The sequence below is a fragment of the Mesoplodon densirostris genome, chromosome 5 (assembly GCF_025265405.1).
Source record: "Mesoplodon densirostris isolate mMesDen1 chromosome 5, mMesDen1 primary haplotype, whole genome shotgun sequence".
NCBI classification, from domain to species: domain Eukaryota; kingdom Metazoa; phylum Chordata; class Mammalia; order Artiodactyla; family Ziphiidae; genus Mesoplodon; species Mesoplodon densirostris.
This window is the reverse complement of record NC_082665.1, coordinates 60497324-60519216: the sequence shown is the minus strand read 5'-3', so window position 1 is coordinate 60519216 and position 21893 is coordinate 60497324. Positions and strand designations below refer to the sequence as shown.

Here is a 21893-nt window from a genome sequence, read left to right as displayed (position 1 = left end):
CCTACCATAGATAGTATTGTCTTATTTTGTTGTTGTTATTTGATATAACCTAATTCTTAAAAGTATAAACATTAGAGATGGTAATGGGAGTTCACACTGGTTTGGATTTTCCCAACTTGTACAGAAATCTCATTATGACACTTTTCTTAGGACTTATCCTGAAGGTTGGACTTAGACCTAACTAACACTGTCTTACAGAGGAGTCTTTCTGATGCTTTGATAACTAGCCATAATGTGAATGGACCACATTATAGCCTTTTGTTAACTAAACTTTGTATCAACTAGTGTACAGTGTGCTGTCCACAGGTTGCTTGAAAGCAACTCCTCTAGGTTGAGGTTTGTAGAGCCACTAAATAAGATTTCCCCTTTCCTCTGTCATTGTTGTTGTTGTTTTCCCATAACAGTTTTATTGATTTATAGTTCACATACTATACACTCTACCCATTAAAGCATAGTATTCAAAGATATTTAGATTTTTAGTATATTCATTGAATTGTGCAACCTACAGTCAATTTCAGAACATTTTCATTACCCTCAAAGAAGCCCCATACTCTTTAAAGTCAGACCCCATTTTCTCCCAAACCTTTCAGCCCAATCTAATTTGTTAGGTGAATCTGGGTTTTTTTGTTTTTGTTTTTGTTTTAAATCTCTGTAGATTGCCTATTTGGACATTTCCTCTGTATAGAATCATGCAGTATGTGATATTTTGTGTCTGGGGTCTGTCACATGTTTTCAAGATTTATCCATATTGTAACATGTTAGCACTCCATTCTTTTTATGGCTGAATAATATTCTTCTGTGTGGATAGAGCACATTTTACTTATCCATTCATCAGCTGGTGGACATTTGGGTTGTTTCCACTTTTAGACCCTCTACGTCTTTTAAATATTAGTCTAGTTGGGGAATAGACAAAGAAATCAGACAACTGGAGATTGAAAAATCAGCTTTATCAGTGATAAAGATGATTACAGCAAAAGGCTTATCTCTCTCACCCCCTACACTGTAGCTCTTCTTCTCATTCCCTCTCCCCGCCTCCCTGAAACACAGGGGCAGAGTCTGCTCCAGTCACTTTATTTCAGTGATGAGCAGAGACTGTGCTCTGAGGACAAGCTCCTTCATAGAAACCATGTACTTTCTCTAGAGAAAGAGAGAGGAGGACATAACCTATAGCACAAAACTTCAGAAAGGGCAAATCGCTCCTGGTTTAGGAGCCAACATAGCTAGGAAACTGGGAGGGAGATGGAATGATTCCTTCTAACACCGAGAAGACTGGCATTTTAGATTTTTATCTTATAAGTTAAAGCAAAACATATTTCTCTTTGATTATGAAATATTAAAAGTTTCTTCAAATCAAACATGTAAACACTTGAACAAGTTAAATGATAGTACTTACTAATTCTAATATAGCTTGTTGTCCCATAATTTATAGGTTTCTCCACCAAATAAAGGAAGATAATTCCGAGTTAATTAATAAACTATGGACTGATATTCAGCAGAAAGTAGCAACAAAATCACAAATAACAACCTCTTTAGGAACTCCATCATCTGCTTCTCCATCAGGAGAACAAAAAGGTTTGGTTCCTGACTGTATTAGTTCTCCCAGAGTAGTAGCTTACTTTATTATGTTCTTTCTTAAGCACAGTAATTTTTTAAAGGAACGTTATTTGAGTTTTGACTGTCTTAACTTGGTTGAGTAAATACTCATTGACCTATTGATTGACATGCTTAAAATTTTGTTGTTGTTGTTCACTTGAGATACTTTTGGAAAAATTCTCCCTTTTAGCTGCTCTGAATGCTACCAATGCTGTTAAGAGAATCCATACGAGGCTTCAACTGGAAGAATCTGCTGAGACTCTAGACTCAAGCTATGTAGTGAGACAAGTGCTGAACTCAAGGAAGCAAAAACAGCTGCTAAATAAAGGTTCAGTCTCTTAATTGACAAATTGGGTTATTAAACATGTAACTTGACACAGCTATCTTAGTTTATTAGTGCATGTCATGTCTTTTCCCTTAAACTCATCCAGTTGGATCCTACTAAGTAAGAGTTTGTTGAATGGTAGCCAGGCAATGCCTCCTTTTATTCCATGTAACTCTAGAAGGATGGTTCTCATCCATTCATTACAGATAGTATAAGTCTGGTTCAAACAGTATACATTCTTTATGAGAAAATGATGATAACTTCGATAAAAAACCTTTTATAAATTGTGAACAACAGTCAAACGTTTTTCTAGTGTAATTTTTCCCAGTCTTAACATAGAATGGCTTCTGTCATTATCAGTGAAAAGAAAACCAGATTTGCGTGCTCCTTCCAAACAGAAGAATAGCGTGTTATCAACCAGCACAGACTCCACAGACTTACCGAATAGCAGTAACCCCAGCCTAGATGTCCTCAAACGCATGATACATGAAGTGGAACATGAAATGGAAGAGTATGAGCGGTGGACAGGACGCGAGGTCCGGGGGCTCCAGAACAGTCAGGGTCTCACCGGCTTCACCCTGTCGCTCGTGAGCTCCCTCTGTCGCCTGGTTCGGTACCTTAAAGAGGTGAGGTTATTAGAGTCTTCTCTTCTGCCAGACTAATGGCAGAAATGGGTAGGTTTTTCCCCTCTACACTTGAATTATTGCAATCTCCAAATAAAGTATAGTCAAATTTGAATAGCTTTGTTTAAAATACATCAGCTTTAGATTATCTGTAGTAAAGGTTTATCCTCTTAATTTTCCTCTACATCCTGATACAGATACATCAGATAAGTGATGTTGATTTTAATATGAGCTTTAGTAAAATATAATTAATTAGGTAAATCTGCTATAAATAAAATTATATCTTGTGCTAATACTTAATATTACTGTTTGGCAGTTACAGATTAATTAGAACCACTAAACATTCTACTGCTTTTCTCTGCTTGCTATTCCCACTTCAGTTCACTTTGGAGAGTGGTATGCCTGTAATCTGTAGACACAGATTAGGAAAATTCTTCATATTATTTGTATCACTGGTAACTTGGGCTTTGCTTCAGTGTTTGAAGTGGGAGACATTTTATTGTTGTAAAAATAAGTTATAAGACAGGCAAGAATTGTATCTTTAATTCATTTGTGAATAATAATCAGTCCTCAGAATGCTGTGGGATTAGAAATGGTTATGTATTATACCTTTTTAAAAACCTATTTAAACTGTTATTTATTTTTTATATATTTAAATTTGTTAAGCAAATATGACCAAAAACTGTTTAAGGAAATTTTATCATTTAAAAAAAGTTGATTCACCACCCTAATTTACATGTATCAATTTCTCTGGAGATGTCTTCCTAAATTTGCTTTTTAAAAAATTAATTAATTAAAATGTTTACTTCTGTTTTTTTTTTTTTTTTTTTTTTGCGGTATGCGGGCCTCTCACTGTTGTGGCCTCCCCCGTTGCGGAGCACAGGCTCCGGACGCGCAGGCTCAGCGGCCATGGCTCACGGGCCCAGCCGCTCCGCGGCATATGGGATCCTCCCAGACCGGGGCACGAACCCGTATCCCCTGCATCAGCAGGCGGACTCTCAACCACTTGCACCACCAGGGAGGCCCCTACTTCTGTTTTTTATATATATGTTTTTATTTTGTATGTTGGAGTATATTTGATTTACAATGTTATATTAGTTTCAGGTGTACAGAAAAGTGATTTAGTTATACATATACATATGTCTATTCTTTTTCAGAGTCTTTTCCCAGATAGTTTATTACAGAGTGTTGAGTAGAGTTCCCTGTGCTATACAGTAGGTCCTTGTTGATTATTTATTTTATATATAGTTGTGTGTATATGTTAATCCCAACCTCCTAATTTATCCCTAGCCCCCCCCCCCGCCAACCTTTCCCCTTTGGTAACCATAGTTTGTTTTCTAAGTGTGCTAGTCTGTTTTTGTTTTATAAATAAGTTCATGTGCTATACAGTAGGTCCTTGTTGGTTATCTATTTTATATATAGTAGTGTGTATATGTTAATCCCAACCTCCTAATTTATCCCTAGCTCCCCCCCCCCGACCCCGCCAACCTTTCCCCTTTGGTAACCATAGTTTGTTTCCTAAGTCTGCTAGTCTGTTTCTGTTTTGTAAATAAGTTCATTTGTATCATTTTTTTTAGATTCCACTATAAGTGCTATCACATGGTATTTGTCTTTCTCTGTCTGACTTACTCCACTTAGTATGATAATCTCTAGGTCCATCCATGTTGCTGCAAATGACATTACTTCATTCTTTTTTTATGGCTGAGTAATAATCCATTGTATATATATACAACATCTTCTTTATCCATTCATCTGTCGATGAACATTTAGGTTGCTTCCATGTCCTGGCTGTTGTAAATAGTGCTGCAGTGAACATTGATTGGGTTGCGTGTATCTTTTCGAAGTATGGTTTTCTCCGGATATATGCCCAGGAATGGGCTTGCTGGATCATCTCGTGGCTCTATTTTTAGTTTTTTAAAGAACCTCCATACTGTTCTCTGTAGTGACGATACCAATTTACATTCCCACCAACAGTGTAGGAGGGTTCACTTTTCTCCACACCCTTTACAGTATTTATTGTTTATAGACTTTTTAATGATGGCCGTTCTGATAAGTGTGAGGTGATACCTCATTATAGTTTTGATTTACATTTCTCTAATAATTAGCGATGTTGAGCATCTTGTGCTTTTTGGCCATCTGTATGTCTTCTTTGGAGAAATGTCTATTTAGGTCTTCTGCCCATTTTCTGATTGGGTTGTTTGTTTTTTTGATATTGACCTGCATGAGCTGTCTATATAGTACATCTTGGAGATTAATCCCCTGTTGGTCACATCATTTGCAAATATTTTCTCCCATTCAGAGGGTTGTCTTTTTGTTTTGCTCGTGGTTTTCTTTGCTGTGCAAAAGCTTTTAAGTTTAATTAGATCCCATTTGTTTGTTTTTATTTTCATTACTCTAGGAGGTGGATCCAAAAAGATATTGCTGCGATTTATGTCAAATACTGTTCTGCCTAAGTTTTTCTCTAAGAGTTTTATAGTATCCGGTCATACATTTAGATCTCTAATTGATTTTGAATTTATTTTTGTGTATGGTGTTAGAGAATGTTCTAATTTCATTCTTTTACATGTAGCTGTCCAGTTTTCCCAGCACCACTTATTGAAGAGACTGTCTTTTTTTCCACTGTATAATCTTGCTTCCTTCGTCATAGATTGATTGACCATGGGTGTGTGCGTATATTTCTGGGCTTTCTCTCCTGTTCCATTGATCTATAAGTCTATCTTTGTGCCAGTACCATACTGTTTTGATTACTGTAGCTTAATAATATAGTCCGAAGTCAGGGAGCCTGATTCCTCAAGCTCCATTTTTCTTTCTCAAGATTGCTTTAGCTATTCAGGGTCTTTTGTGTTTCCATGCAAACGTTAAGATTTTGTTTTGTTCTAGATCTGCAAAAAATGCCATTGGTAATTTGATAGGGATTGCATTGAATTGGTAGATTACCTTGGGTAGTGTAGTCATTTTGACAGTATTGATTCTTCCAACCCAAGAACATGGTATATCTTTTCATCTGTTTGTGTCATCTTCGATTTCTTTCATCAGCATCTTATAGTTTTAGGAGTACAGGTCTTTTGCTTAGGTAGGTTTATTACTAGGTATTTTATTCTTTTTGATATGATAGTAAATGGGATTGTTTCCTTAATTTCTCTTGCTGATTTTTTGTTGTTAGTGTATAGAAATGCAACAGATTTCTGTATTAATTTTGTATTCTGCAACTTTACTGAATTCATTGATTCCTCTAGTAGTTTTCTGGTAGCATCTTTAGGATTTTTTTATGGGCCATGCGAAGAACCATAAATGTTACTTACTCTGAAGGCAAAGGGAAATCCTTGACCTGTCCTCAACAAAGGAATGACACAAATAGATTAACATACTGAACCTACCCAGGTTCTGCATGGCGGACTCATTGTAGGAGAGCAGAGCTCCCACTGCTCTTTCCCCAGATCATTGCAAGGAATAATGGTTCTGCTTTCTCTGAGAAAAAGCAAGGAGTGAAAAATACCTCCACCTTCATTAGGTCCAGAAGCTCCACCTGGGGAAGAACTTTTCACTAAATGTAATCACTGATTTCCACTGGACTGCTGATGAGATCTTTAAGTGAAACATATTTCCTCAATTCTTACACTTGAACATATCTCCTCTCCCTATTATTTTACCTAGAAGCAATAACAATGTCCAAAGATATGCAGTTCTAGCAGGAGTGATAGTGCACACGTTCTCAAGCAGGACACCTTTTGGAGTGATTCAGAAATTACAGCCACAGGTCTGTAACAAAGAGAAATGGATATGGTAGCTCTCTGAAAACAATAATGCATCATGCAAGTAAACATTATTACCAGGAGTTCAATACCAAATATGTGTAAACTAGGACAAGCACCTGCACTAAACTGCTTCTCATCACTTGGCCCATTGAGTCTCTGTGTGTAAGCAAGTATCAGAAAAAGATGTTTGGCGCTACCATGACAATAAATCTATCAAAGTTGGAAGCATTGAACTCTGTGAATTATTTCCCAAAATACAAACCTCAAGCTGGAAAGAGTTGTATTCACCTGAGGCATTTCTGTGAAAATAAATTAAATATTACATAAAAGAGACAATGGACACAATCAGTGTCTAGATTGATATAGGATTTTTAGTGACTTTCAGAAGACACTTATGCAAAATTGCATTCTCTTCTTGTTTGTAATTATTATACTGAAATGTATTGAGCAAACCCTTTGATGTAAATATTGAAGCAGCTATTTGCTTTTTAACTCAGTAGTGCAAGGTCATTTCTCCAAAGTGGGGGGAAAATTAAAACTACATGAGAGAGTAGCTCTGGAATGTCACACTGATGTTAAGGTTACTATTTAGATTAAAATACCAGTTTCAATGACTATGGAAAAAATTGAAAAGCATTTTTCCCATTTAAACTTATCAGACAGATAATACCAAAGTAGGGACACGATTTTCCCGTTGGCTCTGGTTAGTCTCGTATGTAGAAAATGTATGGATAATTTTTCAAGCTTATCAGGGCCTATAGACATACTGACTACATTGTTCTGCAGGGCACAGATCCTACTGGCTTGAAGAGATACTGCGGAAGCCTATCAGCTAGATGAATGTACCTCTCATGTTTTTGTTTGCTGGTTGAGTACATAGATCAAAAATGTGGCATGTCTTTTTTTTTTTAACATCTTTATTGGAGTATAATTGCTTTACAGTGGTGTGTTAGTTTCTGCTGTATAACAAAGTGAATCAGCTATACCTATACATATATCCCCATATCTCCTCTCTCTTGCATCTCCCTCCCACTCTCCCTATCCCCACCCCTCTAGGTGGACACAAAGCACCGATCTGATCTCCCTGTGCTATGTGGCTGCTTCTCACTAGCTAGCTATTTTACATTTTACATTTGGTAGTGTATATATGTCCATGCCACTCTCTCGTGTTTGTGGTTTTTACAGTTTTTTTCTCGTAGTTGATTTCTAATCTCATAGTGTTGTGGTTAGAAAAGATGCTTGATATGTTTTCAGTTTTCATAGATTATTCAGGCTTTCTTTATGGCCCACTGTGTGATCTATCCTGAAGCATGTTCTGTGTGTATTTGAGAAGAATGTATATTCTGCAGCTTTCTGGTGGAATGTTCTATAAATATCAATTAAGTACATTTGGTATAATGTGTAATTTAAGGCCTGTGTTTCCTCATTGACTTTCTGTCTGGATGATCTGTCCACTGATGTAAGTGGAGTGTTAAAGTTCCCCACTCTTAATGTGTTACTGTAGATTTCTCCTTTTATGGCTGTTAGCATTTGCCTTATATATTGAGGTGCTCCTATGCTGGGTGCATGTATATTTACAATTGTTATATCTTCTTCTTTGATTGATCCCTTGATCATTATGTAGTGTCCTTCTTTGTCTCTGGTAACAGTCTTTATTTTAAAGTCTATTTTGTCTGATATGAGTATTGCTACTACAGCTTTGTTTTAATTTCCATTTGCATGGAATATCTTTCAGTCTGTATGTGTCCCTAGGTCTGAAGTGGGTCTGTTGTAGACAGTATATATATGGGTCTTGTTTCTATATCCTTTCAGCCAGTCTGTGTCTTTTGGTTGGAGCCTTTAATCCATTTACATTTAAGATAATTACCAATATGTATTTTCTTATTGCCATTTTGTTAATTATTTTGGGATTGTTTTCATAGGTCATTTTTCTTCCCTTCCTCTTTTGTTCTCTTTCCTTGTGATTTGATTATCTTTAATGTTGTATTTGGATTCCTTTTCCTTTTTTGTCTGTATATCTATTGTAGATTTTTGGTTTGTGGTTATCATGAGGTTTTGATATAGCAGTCTATATATATACAATATTGTTTTAAGTTGCTGGTCTCTTAATGTCAAATGCATTTCCAATATCCTGCATTTGTACTGTCCTCACGATTGTTGATTTTGATATCATATTTGTGTATGGATGATTTCCTACCTTTACTGTATGTTTACCTTTACCAGTTAATTTTCCCATTTGTAATTTTCTCGTTTCTTGTCATGGGCTTTTCTTTTCCCCCTGGAGAAGTTCCTTTAGCATTTGTTGTAAAGCTGGTTTGGTGGTGCTGAATTCTCTTAACTTTTGCTTGTCTGTAAACCTTTTGATTTCTCCATCGAATTGTAACGAGAGCCTTGCTGGGTAGAGTATTCTTGGTGGTAGGTTTTTCCCTTTTATCACTTTAAATATATCTTGCCACTCCCTTCTGACCTCAGAGTTTCTGCTGAAAAATCAGCTGATAACCTTATGGGGATTCCCTTGTATGTTATTTGTTGCTTTTCCATTGTTGCTTTTAATATTTTCTCTGTCTTTAATTTTTGTCAATTTGATTAACAACTTATTGACTGGTGATGTATTGATACATCTTTTGTTACCTGAATGTTATTGACCAGAGACGTATCAGTACGTTTTTAGAAAGTGACACAGTTAGTATCACCGTGTGAAGTTGTTAGGGCTTAAAATTGATCAAGGGTTCATTATACAACTTGCGATTGTCATTATCATTCACGTTTTGCTCCATTAGGTTTTTGTTCCAAATTTGTGTAAATTATAAAGACAAGTTTATTACCGTAAAATCTTCAAAAATTATGCATCATGAAATTTTGAGTGAAGAAGAATTTTTCGGTGAATTTTATGCAGATACTTTCTCTGATTGTTAGTGACATATATACTAGTGTCTCAGAAGATGATAATTCTTCAGAATATAGTTCTGATTCAGAAGATGTGAATATTAGAACAACAAAAAGACAAAAAACCTTAGTGATTGATTCTGATACAGAAAGTGAAAATGAAACTCACAGTGCTGGAGAATGCTTCTTTGCTTCTACAGAAGAGTGGGTTGAAGGCAACATTTCACAAAAATTAGAAGACTTTACGGGTGTGTCAGCTGTAACTATTAATGTAATAACCCACAAAGTGTTAGTGAAATAGCAGAATTAATTTTTGGTAACGACTTTTTCAAGTTGGTCACTTCTCAAACAAACTTGTATCACCAACAGAATGAAAAATCATATAAAAAGTATGATAAGGCTTTAAAATGGACTGATGTAAGCAATATTGACATGAAGAAGTTTCTTGGATTAATAATTTTGATGGAACAAATAAGAAAGTCACACTGGAAAGAATATTGGTCAACTGATCCCTTACTTGAAACACTTATCTTTCCAAAGATGTTGATGAGAGGAAGGTTCAAACAAGTAATGACATTTCTTCACTTTAGCAATAACTTGGAAACTCCATGTCCTGCGACAGAATTTCAAAAGTTAAATCTCTTCTGGATTATTTTCTACCAAAATTTCAATCGATCTATGTACCCAAACAAGAGCTGTCACTTGAGGAGGCGAAGATAAAGTGGAGAGGACGACTCAGATTCAAAACCTATAATCCCAGAAAACTTACAAAGTATGGAATTTTGGTCAGGATGGTTAGTGAAAGTGAAACTGAATATACATGCAGCCTTGAGATTTACACGGGTGAAGGAAAGAAGCTGCAAGAAACAATATTATTGGTCCTACAACCTTATCTTGGTTCATGGCACCATATTTACAAAGACAGTTATTACTACTGTGTCCACATCTGAAATATTGTTGAAAAATAAAATCAGAGTTTGTGGGACTATAAGAGAGAATCATGGTCTATTAAACCAATTAAAGGAGAAATCTAAAAATCAGCAGAAGGGAGAAATGACATTCTTACAGAAGAGAGAAGTGATTCTTCTTATATGGAAAGACAAGAGGCTAGTCCACATGGTGACAGCTATTCATGATACCTCCATAGCATCTACAGGAAAAGAAGACAGGAGGACTGGCCATCAGATAACTAAGCCCACTTGTATATAGAGTATAATAAATATATGAAAGGAGTTGATCAATCTGATCAAATCTGTCAAACTTCAGTGTCCTCTGGAAAACTCAAAATGGTATAAGAAACTGGGTTTCTTTTGAGTAATTGCAGTTTATTCAATGTGTTTAAAATTTATTTAAGCCTTAATGCACAGAATAAAATGACTTACAAGTAATTTTTATTAGCTAGAGAATGGGTAACTGACCATTCTGGTGAATGTAGTGGTAGTCCCACACCTGGTCCTTCTTGTGGCGTTTCTAAAAGAGCCCCTGCAAAGATCCACCTTGTCAACTATCAGGTAAAATAAAAACATATTCTAGAGGAAATAGTACCCACAGGACTAAAAAAAAGTGCCACCAGAAAGTGTAGCATCTGCTCTTTCAGGGGAAAGTACAGTGAAACACAGTATGTTTGTAATAGGTGTTCTGTTCCCCTGCACAGAGGTGCCTGCTATACTGCCTAACCCACTCTAACAAAATATTAGAATGCTTTAGTAAGACATGTACAAAGTTTCAAATAAATACATTAAGTGCAAAAAAAAGTTGTCAATATTTACTCAAATGCTAGTGTTTCCATATTCACTTACATAACAAATTGCCGGCCACCAGCGTTAGTTTCTGCAAAAATCCCCTGGTCAGTAATGTGTTAATATGTGTCTTGGCATGTTCCTCCTTGGGTTTATCCTATATGAGACTCTCTGCACTTCCTGGACTTGGATGACTGTTTCCTTTCCCGTGTTAGGGAAGTTTTCAGCTATTATCTCTTCTCATATTTTCTCAGGCCCTTTCTGTCTCTCTTCTCCTTCTGGGACTCCTAAAATGCAAATGTTGGTGCGTTTAATGTTGTCCCAGAAGTCTCTTAGGCTGTCCCCGTTCTTTTCATTCTTTTTTCTTTATTCTGTTCTGTGGCAGTGATTTCCACCATTCTGTCTTCCAGCTCACTTTTCTGTTCTTCTGCCTCATTTATTCTGCTGTGGATTCCTTCTAGTGTATTTTTCATTTCAGTTATTGCATTGTTTATCTCTTTTTGTTTGTTCTTTATATCTTCTAGCTCTTAAACATTCCTTGTATCTTATCGATCCGTGCATCCATTCTTTTTCTGAGATCTTGGCTCATCTTTACTATCATTACTCTGAATTCTTTTTCAGGTAGACTGCCTATCTCCACTTCACTTAGTAGTTCTTCTGGGGTCTTATGTTGTTCCTTTGTATGGAATATATTCCTCTGTTGTCTCATTTTGTCTAACTTTCTGTGTTTGCGGTCCCACAGGCTGCAAGATTATAGTTTGTCTTGCTTCTTGTGTCTGTCTCCTGGTGGATGAAGCTGATCTAAGAGGCTTGTGCAGGCTTCCTGGTGGGAGGTACTGGTGCTGCCCACTGGTGGGTGGAGCTGGGTCTTGTCTCTCTCGTGGATAGGGCCATGTCAAGGGGTGTGTTTAGAGGTGGCTGTGGGCTCAGGAAGACTTTAAGCAGCCTGTCTGCTGATGGATCGGGCTGTGTTCCTGCCCTGTGGGTTGTTTGGCCTGAGGCGTCCCATCACTGGAGCCTTCAGGCTGTTGAGTGGGGCCAGGTCTTGGCATCAAAATGGCAGCCTCCAGGACAGCTCATGCCAATGATTACCCAGTACCTCTGCCACCAGTGTCCTTGTCCTTGTCCCCGCAGTGAGGCACAGCCGCCTCCCACCTCCCCAGGAGACCCTCCAAGACCAGCACGTAGGTCTGGCGCAGGCTCCTCTGCAGTCACTGCTTTTTCCCCTGGATCCTGGTGTACACGAGACCTTGTGTGTACCCTCCAAGAGTGGCGTTTCTGTTTCCCTCAGTCCTGTGGAGTTTCTGTGATCAAGCCCCCCTGGTTTTCAAAGCCAAATGCTCTGGGGGTTCCTCCTCCCAGTGCCAGACCCCCAGACCAGGGAGCCTGACCTGGGCCCAGAACTCTCACTCCTGTGGGAGAACTTCTGCAATATAATTATTTTCCAGTTTGTGGGTTGCCCACCAGGCAGGTATGGGATCTGACTGTGTCGTTAATGTGCCCCTCCTACTGTCTCGTGGATTCTTATTTATCTTTGGAAGTAGAAGATCTTTTTTGGTAGGTTCCAGTCCTTTTTTGTCAATGGTTGTTTAGTAGTTAGCTGTGATTTTGGTGTTTTCGTGAGAGAAGGTGAGCTCAGGTCCTTCTCCTCCACCGTCTTGTAGAGATCTATCTACATTTGCTTTTTAAAGATTTATTATACTGTCAGACTTGTGATAGTCTTAACATTCTTCTGCCCAGAAGTTAGGAATCTCTAGGAATGTACTTTTGGCTCTCTGAACGTATTACAGGCTTAGAAGCATGTACTTTTTAGTTAATCACTTGCTTTACAAAGCTAAATCATTTAAACGTTTTTTATTTTTAATTATATTTTAACAAACTTAATTGTTGAATTGGTGATACATTTACATGGTATGAAATTCAAAGATACAGAAGAATATACGATGAAAAACCTAATTCCCACCCCTAACTTCCATTTAACCTGTTTCCTTCCTTGTAGCCAACTATCATTACCAGATACCAGTGTGTCCTTCTGGAGATGGCCTACATACATTCAAGCAACATGTATATGTGCTTCCTTCCACTGTCTTCTCTAAAAGTTGTAGTTGTTTAATTCTACATACCATTCTGTTCATTGTGTTATATTTAAAGAAGGGAAGAGGATAAAGCAGCACATTATAATCAACTATAAACCTTTTAATAAACATATTTCATTGTCATTACTGTCACACAATATATACTTTGTAAGTATTCTCTTCTTTGACAGCTTTGAGTAGAAACTTTTAGTTTTCAACATGTGATGCTATGGATGGGAGTTTATTTGACATTTATTTTTTGTAGAGTGAGCTCCAACTGCGTAAAGAAGTAGAGACAAGGCAGCAACTGGAACAAGCATTAGGCGATCATCGAGAGCTGATTGATGCTCTGACAGCTGAAATTCTTCTCCTTAGAGAAGAAAATACTGCTACCCAGGTACTTAGATGAGATCCCAAACTTTTCTGTGTTTAGTAGTATAAAGCATTTTTATGGATGTATGAGATTCTCTTCTTTGCCTTTGATTTAGTTGTGCTGGCATGATTACTTATTGCTTCTTTATTATCATCAAGAGTAACTTTTATGGCACATTTATTATATTGGAGGTAGTATAGTAGAAACTTGGACTACAAATAGTGTAGAATAAGTCTACTGTCTTTAAGAAACTTACTATTTATTGGGGAAGACAGAATCTACATTTAAATGATAACTACCAATATTATAATAGTTTATCCAAAATATGAAATGAGTGTTATGATAGCTACTTTTCATTTCAAAATAGCAGAGGATACCCTTTGAGGAACCCTCCTATAACATATGCTGTTTAAAGTTGTTTATAGTATCTTCAGTATCTTTATTCATCTTTTTGTTCTCAAATAGTGGTTATTATTACTTTTACTTAACAGCCAAAAGAGACTAGAAAATCAGTAGTTAGTAGACAAATTATGTTTGTGTCAATGGACATTAGATATGACAAGCAATTTTTTTATTGATATATAGTTCACATACCATTTAACTCATCCTTTTAAAGTGTGCAATTCAGTGGTTTCTTAGTATGTTCATGGAGTTGTGTACCAGCACCATTAGCTAAGTCCAGAGTATTTTCATTAACCCAAAGAGAAACCCCATACTGATTAGCATTCACTCTCCATTCTCTCCTCCCCTCAACCCCTGGTAACCACAAATATACTTTATGTTTTTATAGATTTGCCTAATCTGGATATTTTATATAAGTGGAATCATGCAATATGTGGTGTTTGGTGTCTGGCTTCTTTCACACAACATAGTGTTTTCAGGGTTCATCCATGTTGTCACATGTATCAGTACTACATTCCTCTTTATTGCCCAATAATATTCTAAATATTATATGCTCTACCACATTTTGCTTATCCATTCATCAGTTGAAGGATGTTTGAGTTGTTTCCACTTTTTGTGTGTAATGAATTAATAATGCTGCTATGGACATTCATGTACAAGTATTTGTGTGAACATATATTTTCAATTCTCTTAGGAAGATGGTACACTTTTAAAGTATACTAATACGTTCAACAAATCTTTATTGAGCACTTACTGTGGGCCTGGAACTGTTCTAGGTGCAGGAAATACAGTAATGAACGAAAAAAAAATCTTGGCCCTCAAGGAGCTTATATTCTAAATAAACACACCCCCAAATAGTGAAGTATATTGTAAGTTAGATGGTTATTATGTACTATAAAGAAAAATAAAGCAGGTAAGAGACATAGGAAGTGCCCAAGGTGGGAAGGTATAAATAGGATGGCCCATGTCTGTCTGAGGAGGTGACATTGAGCAAAGGCCTGAAGGAGGTGAGGAAGCGAGCATGCTGATAGCTGAGGGAAGAGCACTCGAGGCAGAGGAACAGCAGGGGTGAAGGTCCTGAGGTGGGAGCATGGCTATTGAGCTCAAAGCCATCAAGGAGACCAGGGTGGCGGGAGTGGGATGTGGGAGAGGGAGCGCAGGAGGAGACAAGAGCAGGGAAGCCAGATCCCATGGGGCCCTGCAGGCTGAGTGAGGACTTGGGCTTTTGTTCTGAATGAGATGGGAAACCACTGAAGGGTTTTGGATAGAGAAGAGATGGGATCTGACTTAAGTTTTAAGAGAATCTCTCTAGGCTGTTGTGTTGATATTAGATCAGAGATCACTGCCCTAGCTCCATTCAAGCCCTTCATGCCTCAGGAAACTCCTAGACCAAAGAAATACCCAACAGTTCCATTTATTAAGTAGTTAGGTTCAAACAACTTAATAAGCATTTATGTCTTAACAGCTTGGATGCTGTGTGAAAAAAATAATACATGTAAATTGATAGAAAAAGTCTTATTTTTATCATGATTAAATAACCACAGTTATTTACTAATGGAATATGTATACATGTTGTACATGAAGCATTGTACAGCTTCTCATAGCCTAGAATCATATTGGACACCATCAGTCTTATTTCCTATTCACAGTCATTTTTATGCAGTGTTGCTTTTTAGCACAGCAACTAATGAAAACTCAGCCTCACGAAGATATAACATCATCAGAAGGAATGTATCTTGACCTGATACTGAATCTGTAAACACTTTAATCTTGTAGGCAATGTCCCCTGCATTGGCAGGTGGATTCTTAACCACTGTGCCACCAGGGAAGCCCCTTAATATATTTTGAAGTCAACCAGTAGGATGTGCCAATGGATAGGATATGGGGTGAAGGGGAAGATGTGAGGGAAGAGTCAGAGTTTTGGCCTGAGCAGTTAGAAGGATGGAGTTGTTATTGATGAGGTGGGGATGTTCAGGACGAGTTTGGTTTTGTGTATTTTAAGTTTGAAAAGCCTATGTGAGTTCCTGGTGGAGATGCTGAGTAGGCCACTAGATATATGAGTGTGGAATTTGGGGAAAATTTGGGCGGATATAAAAATGTTTAGTATACTTCATTCAGCAGTCCTACTAATAATATTTCTGACTTCTGACCACATCTGATTTTTATCTAATGTCTGTTCATCTTGGAGATATCTATGTCTGTTTGTGTATATACCATTGGCCCTTGAACAACACTAGTTTGAACTGTGCTGGTTCACTTATACGTGAATTTTTTTCAGTAAATATGTACTACAGTACTACGCAGTCTGTGGTTGGTTGAATCCACAGATGCAGAACCTCGAATATGGAGGGCCAACTGTAAAGTCATACATGAATTTTCACTGTGCAGAGGGTTGATGCCCCTAATTCCTGTGTTCAGGTGTCAACTGTAATATATATACATATATATATACCTATGTGGTATATATATATACATATATATATGTATATATATATAGTCTTTTAACACTATTTTATATACATTACCATAAATTTTTATAATGCTCATGTTTATCAGTTTAAATGCCTATATAATATTCTGTTGAGTTTCCTCCACTTGATGTATCTCTCAGGGTAGCTCGAGAGTCAATAGTGTATCATCTATATAAAGAGATTTTGTAAATTGAAAGCCCTATGAAAAGGTTAATTCTTATTGTTGTAGCAGTGTATTTATTAATGAATAATATTCCATGATTTATTAGACCATTCTTCTATCATGGAATTTAAAAATATTTATAATTATATGTTTTAATGAATGCATTGTTTTAGTATTTGAAAGTCTGAAATGATATAGTTATATATACCTAGGTGATGATTTGTTGTCTGATATGCCAGTGATATTATTTTGTTCGTTTTTCTCTAGGCAAGACTTCAGCGGTACATGATCACAACAGATGAGCAGCTTATATCACTCACACATGCCATTAAGAACTGTCCTGTGATAAATGACAAAGAAAGTCAGACATTAGAAAGGGGAGCCACAAGTAGAAATATGGACAGTCCAGGTGAGTGGAATAATTTTATTATCCCAGATTGGGATTAAAATACTTAGAGAGAAAACAAAACTGTAAACTTGTATGTAATTATTGGCTGTTTATGCATAAACAGCATTAACACTATTGCATTTGCCACTGCTACTTCCAGCTAATATTTATTGGATACTTGCTCTATGCCAAGTACTTTTACATGTATTATCTTGTTTAATCCTCATAATATAGCTTTCATTTAATTTTCAAGAGTTCTTCACTCAGTCTTATGAGGTAGGTGTCATTGTTACCCCCATTTTTTAGATGAGAAAACCAAGGCTTAGAGAAAGTGTTGGTAACTTAGCAAAGTCACACAAATAGTAAGTAGAAGAACTAGCTTCCTAGACATGTGGGAATTTAATACCAGCACCTTTCATTATGGTGCCCCAGGTTCAGAAGGGGTCGGGATGGTCATGGAAAGAAAAAAAAATACTGACTTTCAGAAATTCATGACTTTAGTTCATTTGTGGTGATGCTTTGAAAACCTTTTTTTCACCTCATGCCATAGGCTGAATAAGACATTTAAGATTTTTTACTTCTAAGTAATATTTTGATGAGTGTCTCTGTGTGGAAAGAGTTTTATGTATTTAGGCACGTTTTCTTAGAAGGGATTCTAAGAAGTGGCTGACTCTAAAATTTAAATTGCATGAGATAAACTCAGTGGTGAGGGTGGGTCTTCAAAGGCAGTGCTTTTCTCAAAAACAGCCACTTCTTCCCAGTGCTGGCCCCCCAGGAGCTTTGCCTGTGAGTGACTGCTAAATGAGCATATGGACTAGAAAGTGAAGGCTCCGGAGGCCCTGTGATTTTGCCCTCTGTGGAAATGCATCTAAGTATTAACACCTGAAATGCGCTCATAATTCCTTTGAGTACTCATAGCCTCTCATCTTCTTCAGAGGGTCCAGCTGTAAATGCTAATGCCTCCGTGCCATTGATGTTCAGAGGGGAAGATGCGGTTGAATTCCCACGGGAAGATTTGCCTGTTAAACTGTCTCAGGTGCCAAACCCTCCAGAAAGCGGGAATCTGGCCAGCAATTTTCCAGGGCATATATTTGAGCCAGCGGTATTGTTAACACCACCCAGGCAGAAGAGCAACTCAGAATTCTGTCCTTTGCAGGATGGTAAGCAGGCTTCTTCTAAAGCTATAAGGCAGCTGTTTTTTTATGCTTCATGTATGTAAAATATTGTGTTCATTTTTCCCTGATAAACAGAATTTTAAAAGATACTGATTACCATACCTAATCTTTAAGCTGAAGGAGGGTCTTTCAGGGTGGTTTATATCATGTGTATTATACCTATGGTGAAATGTGACAGTGAATTTCATTATGTATCTGTTCCATCAGACATTGTAAATATTAATTGAACTCAGATCAAAGGACCAAAGTTCTCAGCAATAAAATGCAGAGTAAGGGGAATCCCATTTGTGTCTATGGTCCAGGGGCACAGGAAGGGGTAAGAAACAAGGGGAGATTGTACTCTGGAGAGTAAGGAAAGTTTAACCAAGGAAAGACAGGAACTGTGACTTGGAAGATTTTGTAAGTCAGATCTGATTATTAACCTCATTTTTAGCAAAAGTTTTTAGCTCAGTCAGCTTGGAGAATTTTATAATGAAAGCCTATGTATAATTAAAAGTAGCTTTAGAATTACTTTTGCAGCATATATAAAGAGAACTTTGAATAATATTTTTAAAATTTATTATTAATCCTTAGCTCATAGATTCTTAAAACTTGGAGCTCATGGATGGTCTTCAGATGTTCCATGGACTCCTTCACTGTTTGGAAAATTATGTTTATTTGTCCACATGTACGTTTTTCTGGAGCTATAGCTTTCATTTCATTTTCAGAAGAGTTCTTCAATCAAAAAAACTAGATGTTCCTCCAAAGTTTTTAGAAAAATGTTATTCAGCCCTGATTTGCCTAAATTTTTCTTTCTTTAAAAAGAGTGTTTGTATATTTATGTAGAGGAACAGAAGAATAATTTTTATTGTCATTAGGACATACAGAATTTGTCAGATTTTCTGCACTTCGTTTCCCTTAGAGGACGTGAAAAGACCATAAGAAGTTAAAGAAAATGACAAATCCTTGCTGTTATAAAATTTGTTTTAGCATTTACAGTGCAAATGTAGAGTTTGTCAGATCTATGTGGTGCAGGGGGACAGCGCTAGGCTGAGGGTCAAAAGTGCTGGAGTCTTGGCCTGCCGGTCCAGTGACTAGCTGTGCGTCATGGGGCTAAGATACCTCTGCTGGACTTTAGTTTTCCTGTCTCTCAAATGAGAGTCTTTTCCTTTATCTTTAATGTCCTTTCGGCTCTACAGTTCTGTGATTTGATATTTCCTCTTTAGAGGTCTAGTAAGTATTATTAACATTGGCTAGATTTACAAAATATAATTTCAATTCTGATTTCTGTTCAAGTTAGCTTTTCGTTCCTTAAAGTAATTTTTCAAATGTTTGCATGTTATTAATGGGCTTGCCTAATGCTCTCTTAGGAGATATTGTAAATTATTTTTCATTGGTGATAACAAGGTAGCTTGAAATCCTTTTAAAGAAATAATTATAATAAATATTTTTACTCTGAAAATATATTAACTGTTCGTTAAAGCAAATTATTCAGGGATTGCTCTAGACAACATTTTGTTAGCACCTTCAGCAGATTCTGCATTGAAAATAACACTGCACATTTCTTTTACAGTGTGCAGATATAACTACCTTGGAATATGTATTCTGAATTGGTGAAGTTTTATTAACATACTTTTCAACATTTTCTTTGGAATACTCACATGTAAAGAGTTGTTCAGTTAAACTGAACATGCAGACAGAGATGAGAGGTACATAGGGTGCATCATCAGTGTTCAGTTATGCTCCAGAACAACTGTTCAGTAGAACTTTCTGTGATGATAAAAAATGTTCTATATCTCCCCCATTTAATATGGTAGCCACTATTAGCCTTATGGGACTGCTGAGAACCTGAAATGTGGCTACTGTGACTGATGGAACTGAATTTTAAATTTTATTTAATTTTAATTAAAGTTTGAATATGAATAGTCACATATAACCAGAGGCTGCCATATTGGACAGTGTTGTTCTAGAATTTCCCATCATAAATACTTTCCTTTAGCTACTAATCAATTTCTACTTTGTTTTATAACCATGCTTCTTGAAAGAGTGGTATACATATGCTGTTTTCACTTTCTTATCTTCCATTCACTTTTTAAAGTATTAATTTAATTCATATTTGCAGGTGGTTAAAAAAAGCACATACAAGGGTCTCCTCCTCCTCCTCCACCTCTAGGCCTATCTCAAGAGGCAGTTATTTTTATCCCAGTTTGATTTCTATTTATCTGATGGTGGTCTTAATAATTAACATAAAATATTTTTACATCTCTTCTCTTGAAATATCAACTTTACACAATCATTATAGGCTCTCCCTTATTAAAGAAGAGGGTATAATTCATCTTAACACCTGCCTCTCTTCTCTATCTGATTTGGATAATTATATTTTTATTTTTAATTCTTCTGTTGCAGAACTTTATGACTTTAAATACTTTCTATTTCTTTTTCATTAACTTCAGGCAGTACCTATTAGCTTTCAGCTATGAGAGGAGAACACTAACTCCTCTCCCTTCCTTCTTCCTCTCCTTTGTTTCCACCTCCCATCTTCAGTCACCTTTACCTTTCCTTTGGTAGTATCAAGTTTGATAACATTTACAATGTTCCATTACCATTATGTCTTCTCTGTCTCATCTATAGATGGATACTGACATTGAAAACAAATAACAATTACATTTTCTTTTTGGGTCCATTGTTACTGTCAGTCCTTGTGCCACACAAAAGGAAAAATTTCATAGTATGAAGATCAAGGTGAATTCTTATTTCACTTCATCATTTGCTCAGAATGTTTTACTTGGCTCTGTGTTTATACTGTGATTTTCTTGTTCTGTTTTTATTTTGCCTGAGGATTCAAATTGCTTTCACCATCTTGTTGACAAAAGTATAATGTGCTTTCACCCATTTCATTTGCACATCCTTTCGTCATTCCACCTTCACACCGGAGATACCTTCCCAGAGCCCACCAACCTCTGTTCCAGTCTCAATGGATTGCTTTCTGGGCCTGTTGCACAGCTCTTATCCTGGGACTTGCTGTTATCACACTTTAAAAAATTTATTTATTTATTTATTTTATTTTTGGCTGCATTAGGTCTTAGTTGTGGCACACAGGATCTTCGTTGCGGCACATGGGATCTTTTCGTTGTGGCGTGTGGACTTTTCTCGAGTTGTGGTGCGCAGGCTCCAGAGCACGTGGGCTCTGTAGTTGTGAAACATGGGTTCTCTAGTTGTGGCTCGCGTGCTCAGTAGTTGCGGCACGTGGACTTAGTTGCCCCGCAGCATGTGGGATCTTAGTTCCCCCGCAGCATGTGGGATCTTAGTTCCCCCACCAGGGATTGAACCTGCGTCCCCTGCATTGGAAGGCGGATTGCTAACCACTGGACCACCAGGGAAGTCCCTGTTATCACACTTTTGGTTTGGATCCACTGCGTTCTAGATTCCATTTCTTCCTCTTTTTTGGTTTTTTCCCTCAATTTTCTGAAAGAAGTCATCAGAAGGGGTATATAGAAGGTAAACTTTGAGTTTTTGAAAATCTGAAAATATTTTCATTTTTCTCTTATACTTGATTGATGATTTGGCTAGAAATAGAATTCTAGGTTCTTAGTCCCTTTTCCTGAGAAATTAAAGGCATTGTTCCATTGATTTTTAGTATCCAGTGTTGCAGTCGAGATGTCTGATTTCATATTGAAATTTTATTTCTTTGTATTTTTGACCTACTCTTTCTCTGTGGAAGCTTTTAGGATCCCTTTATTTTTATTCTGAAATTGCACAGGGTGTATCTAAATGTGGGTTTTTTCCTCATTATACTGTGAGGCACCCGTGGGACCTTTCCGTCAGAAGACGTGACTTTCTGCAGTTTGGGGAAATTATATGTTGACCTTCTGGATTATTTTCTCATGTATTTGGTCTTATATCTTCCTTCTTTTTTTTTTTTTTTTTTTGCGGTACGCGGGCCTCT

General features: G+C 36.9%; 1 protein-coding gene across 4 annotated transcripts in view; it reads left to right on the top strand.

Annotated features, from left to right (window-relative positions):
- SPICE1 (spindle and centriole associated protein 1) overlaps window positions 1–21893 on the top strand; it is a 65412-nt gene that overhangs the window by 31835 nt on the left and 11684 nt on the right. For all 4 annotated transcript variants that reach the window (XM_060099858.1, XM_060099861.1, XM_060099859.1 and 1 more), the window contains exons 8-13: window positions 1430–1572; window positions 1784–1921; window positions 2279–2544; window positions 13262–13393; window positions 16673–16814; window positions 17729–17953. In XM_060099858.1, coding sequence (XP_059955841.1) covers window positions 1430–1572; window positions 1784–1921; window positions 2279–2544; window positions 13262–13393; window positions 16673–16814; window positions 17729–17953 — 1046 coding nt within the window. The remainder of the gene's footprint in view (window positions 1–1429; window positions 1573–1783; window positions 1922–2278; window positions 2545–13261; window positions 13394–16672; window positions 16815–17728; window positions 17954–21893) is intronic.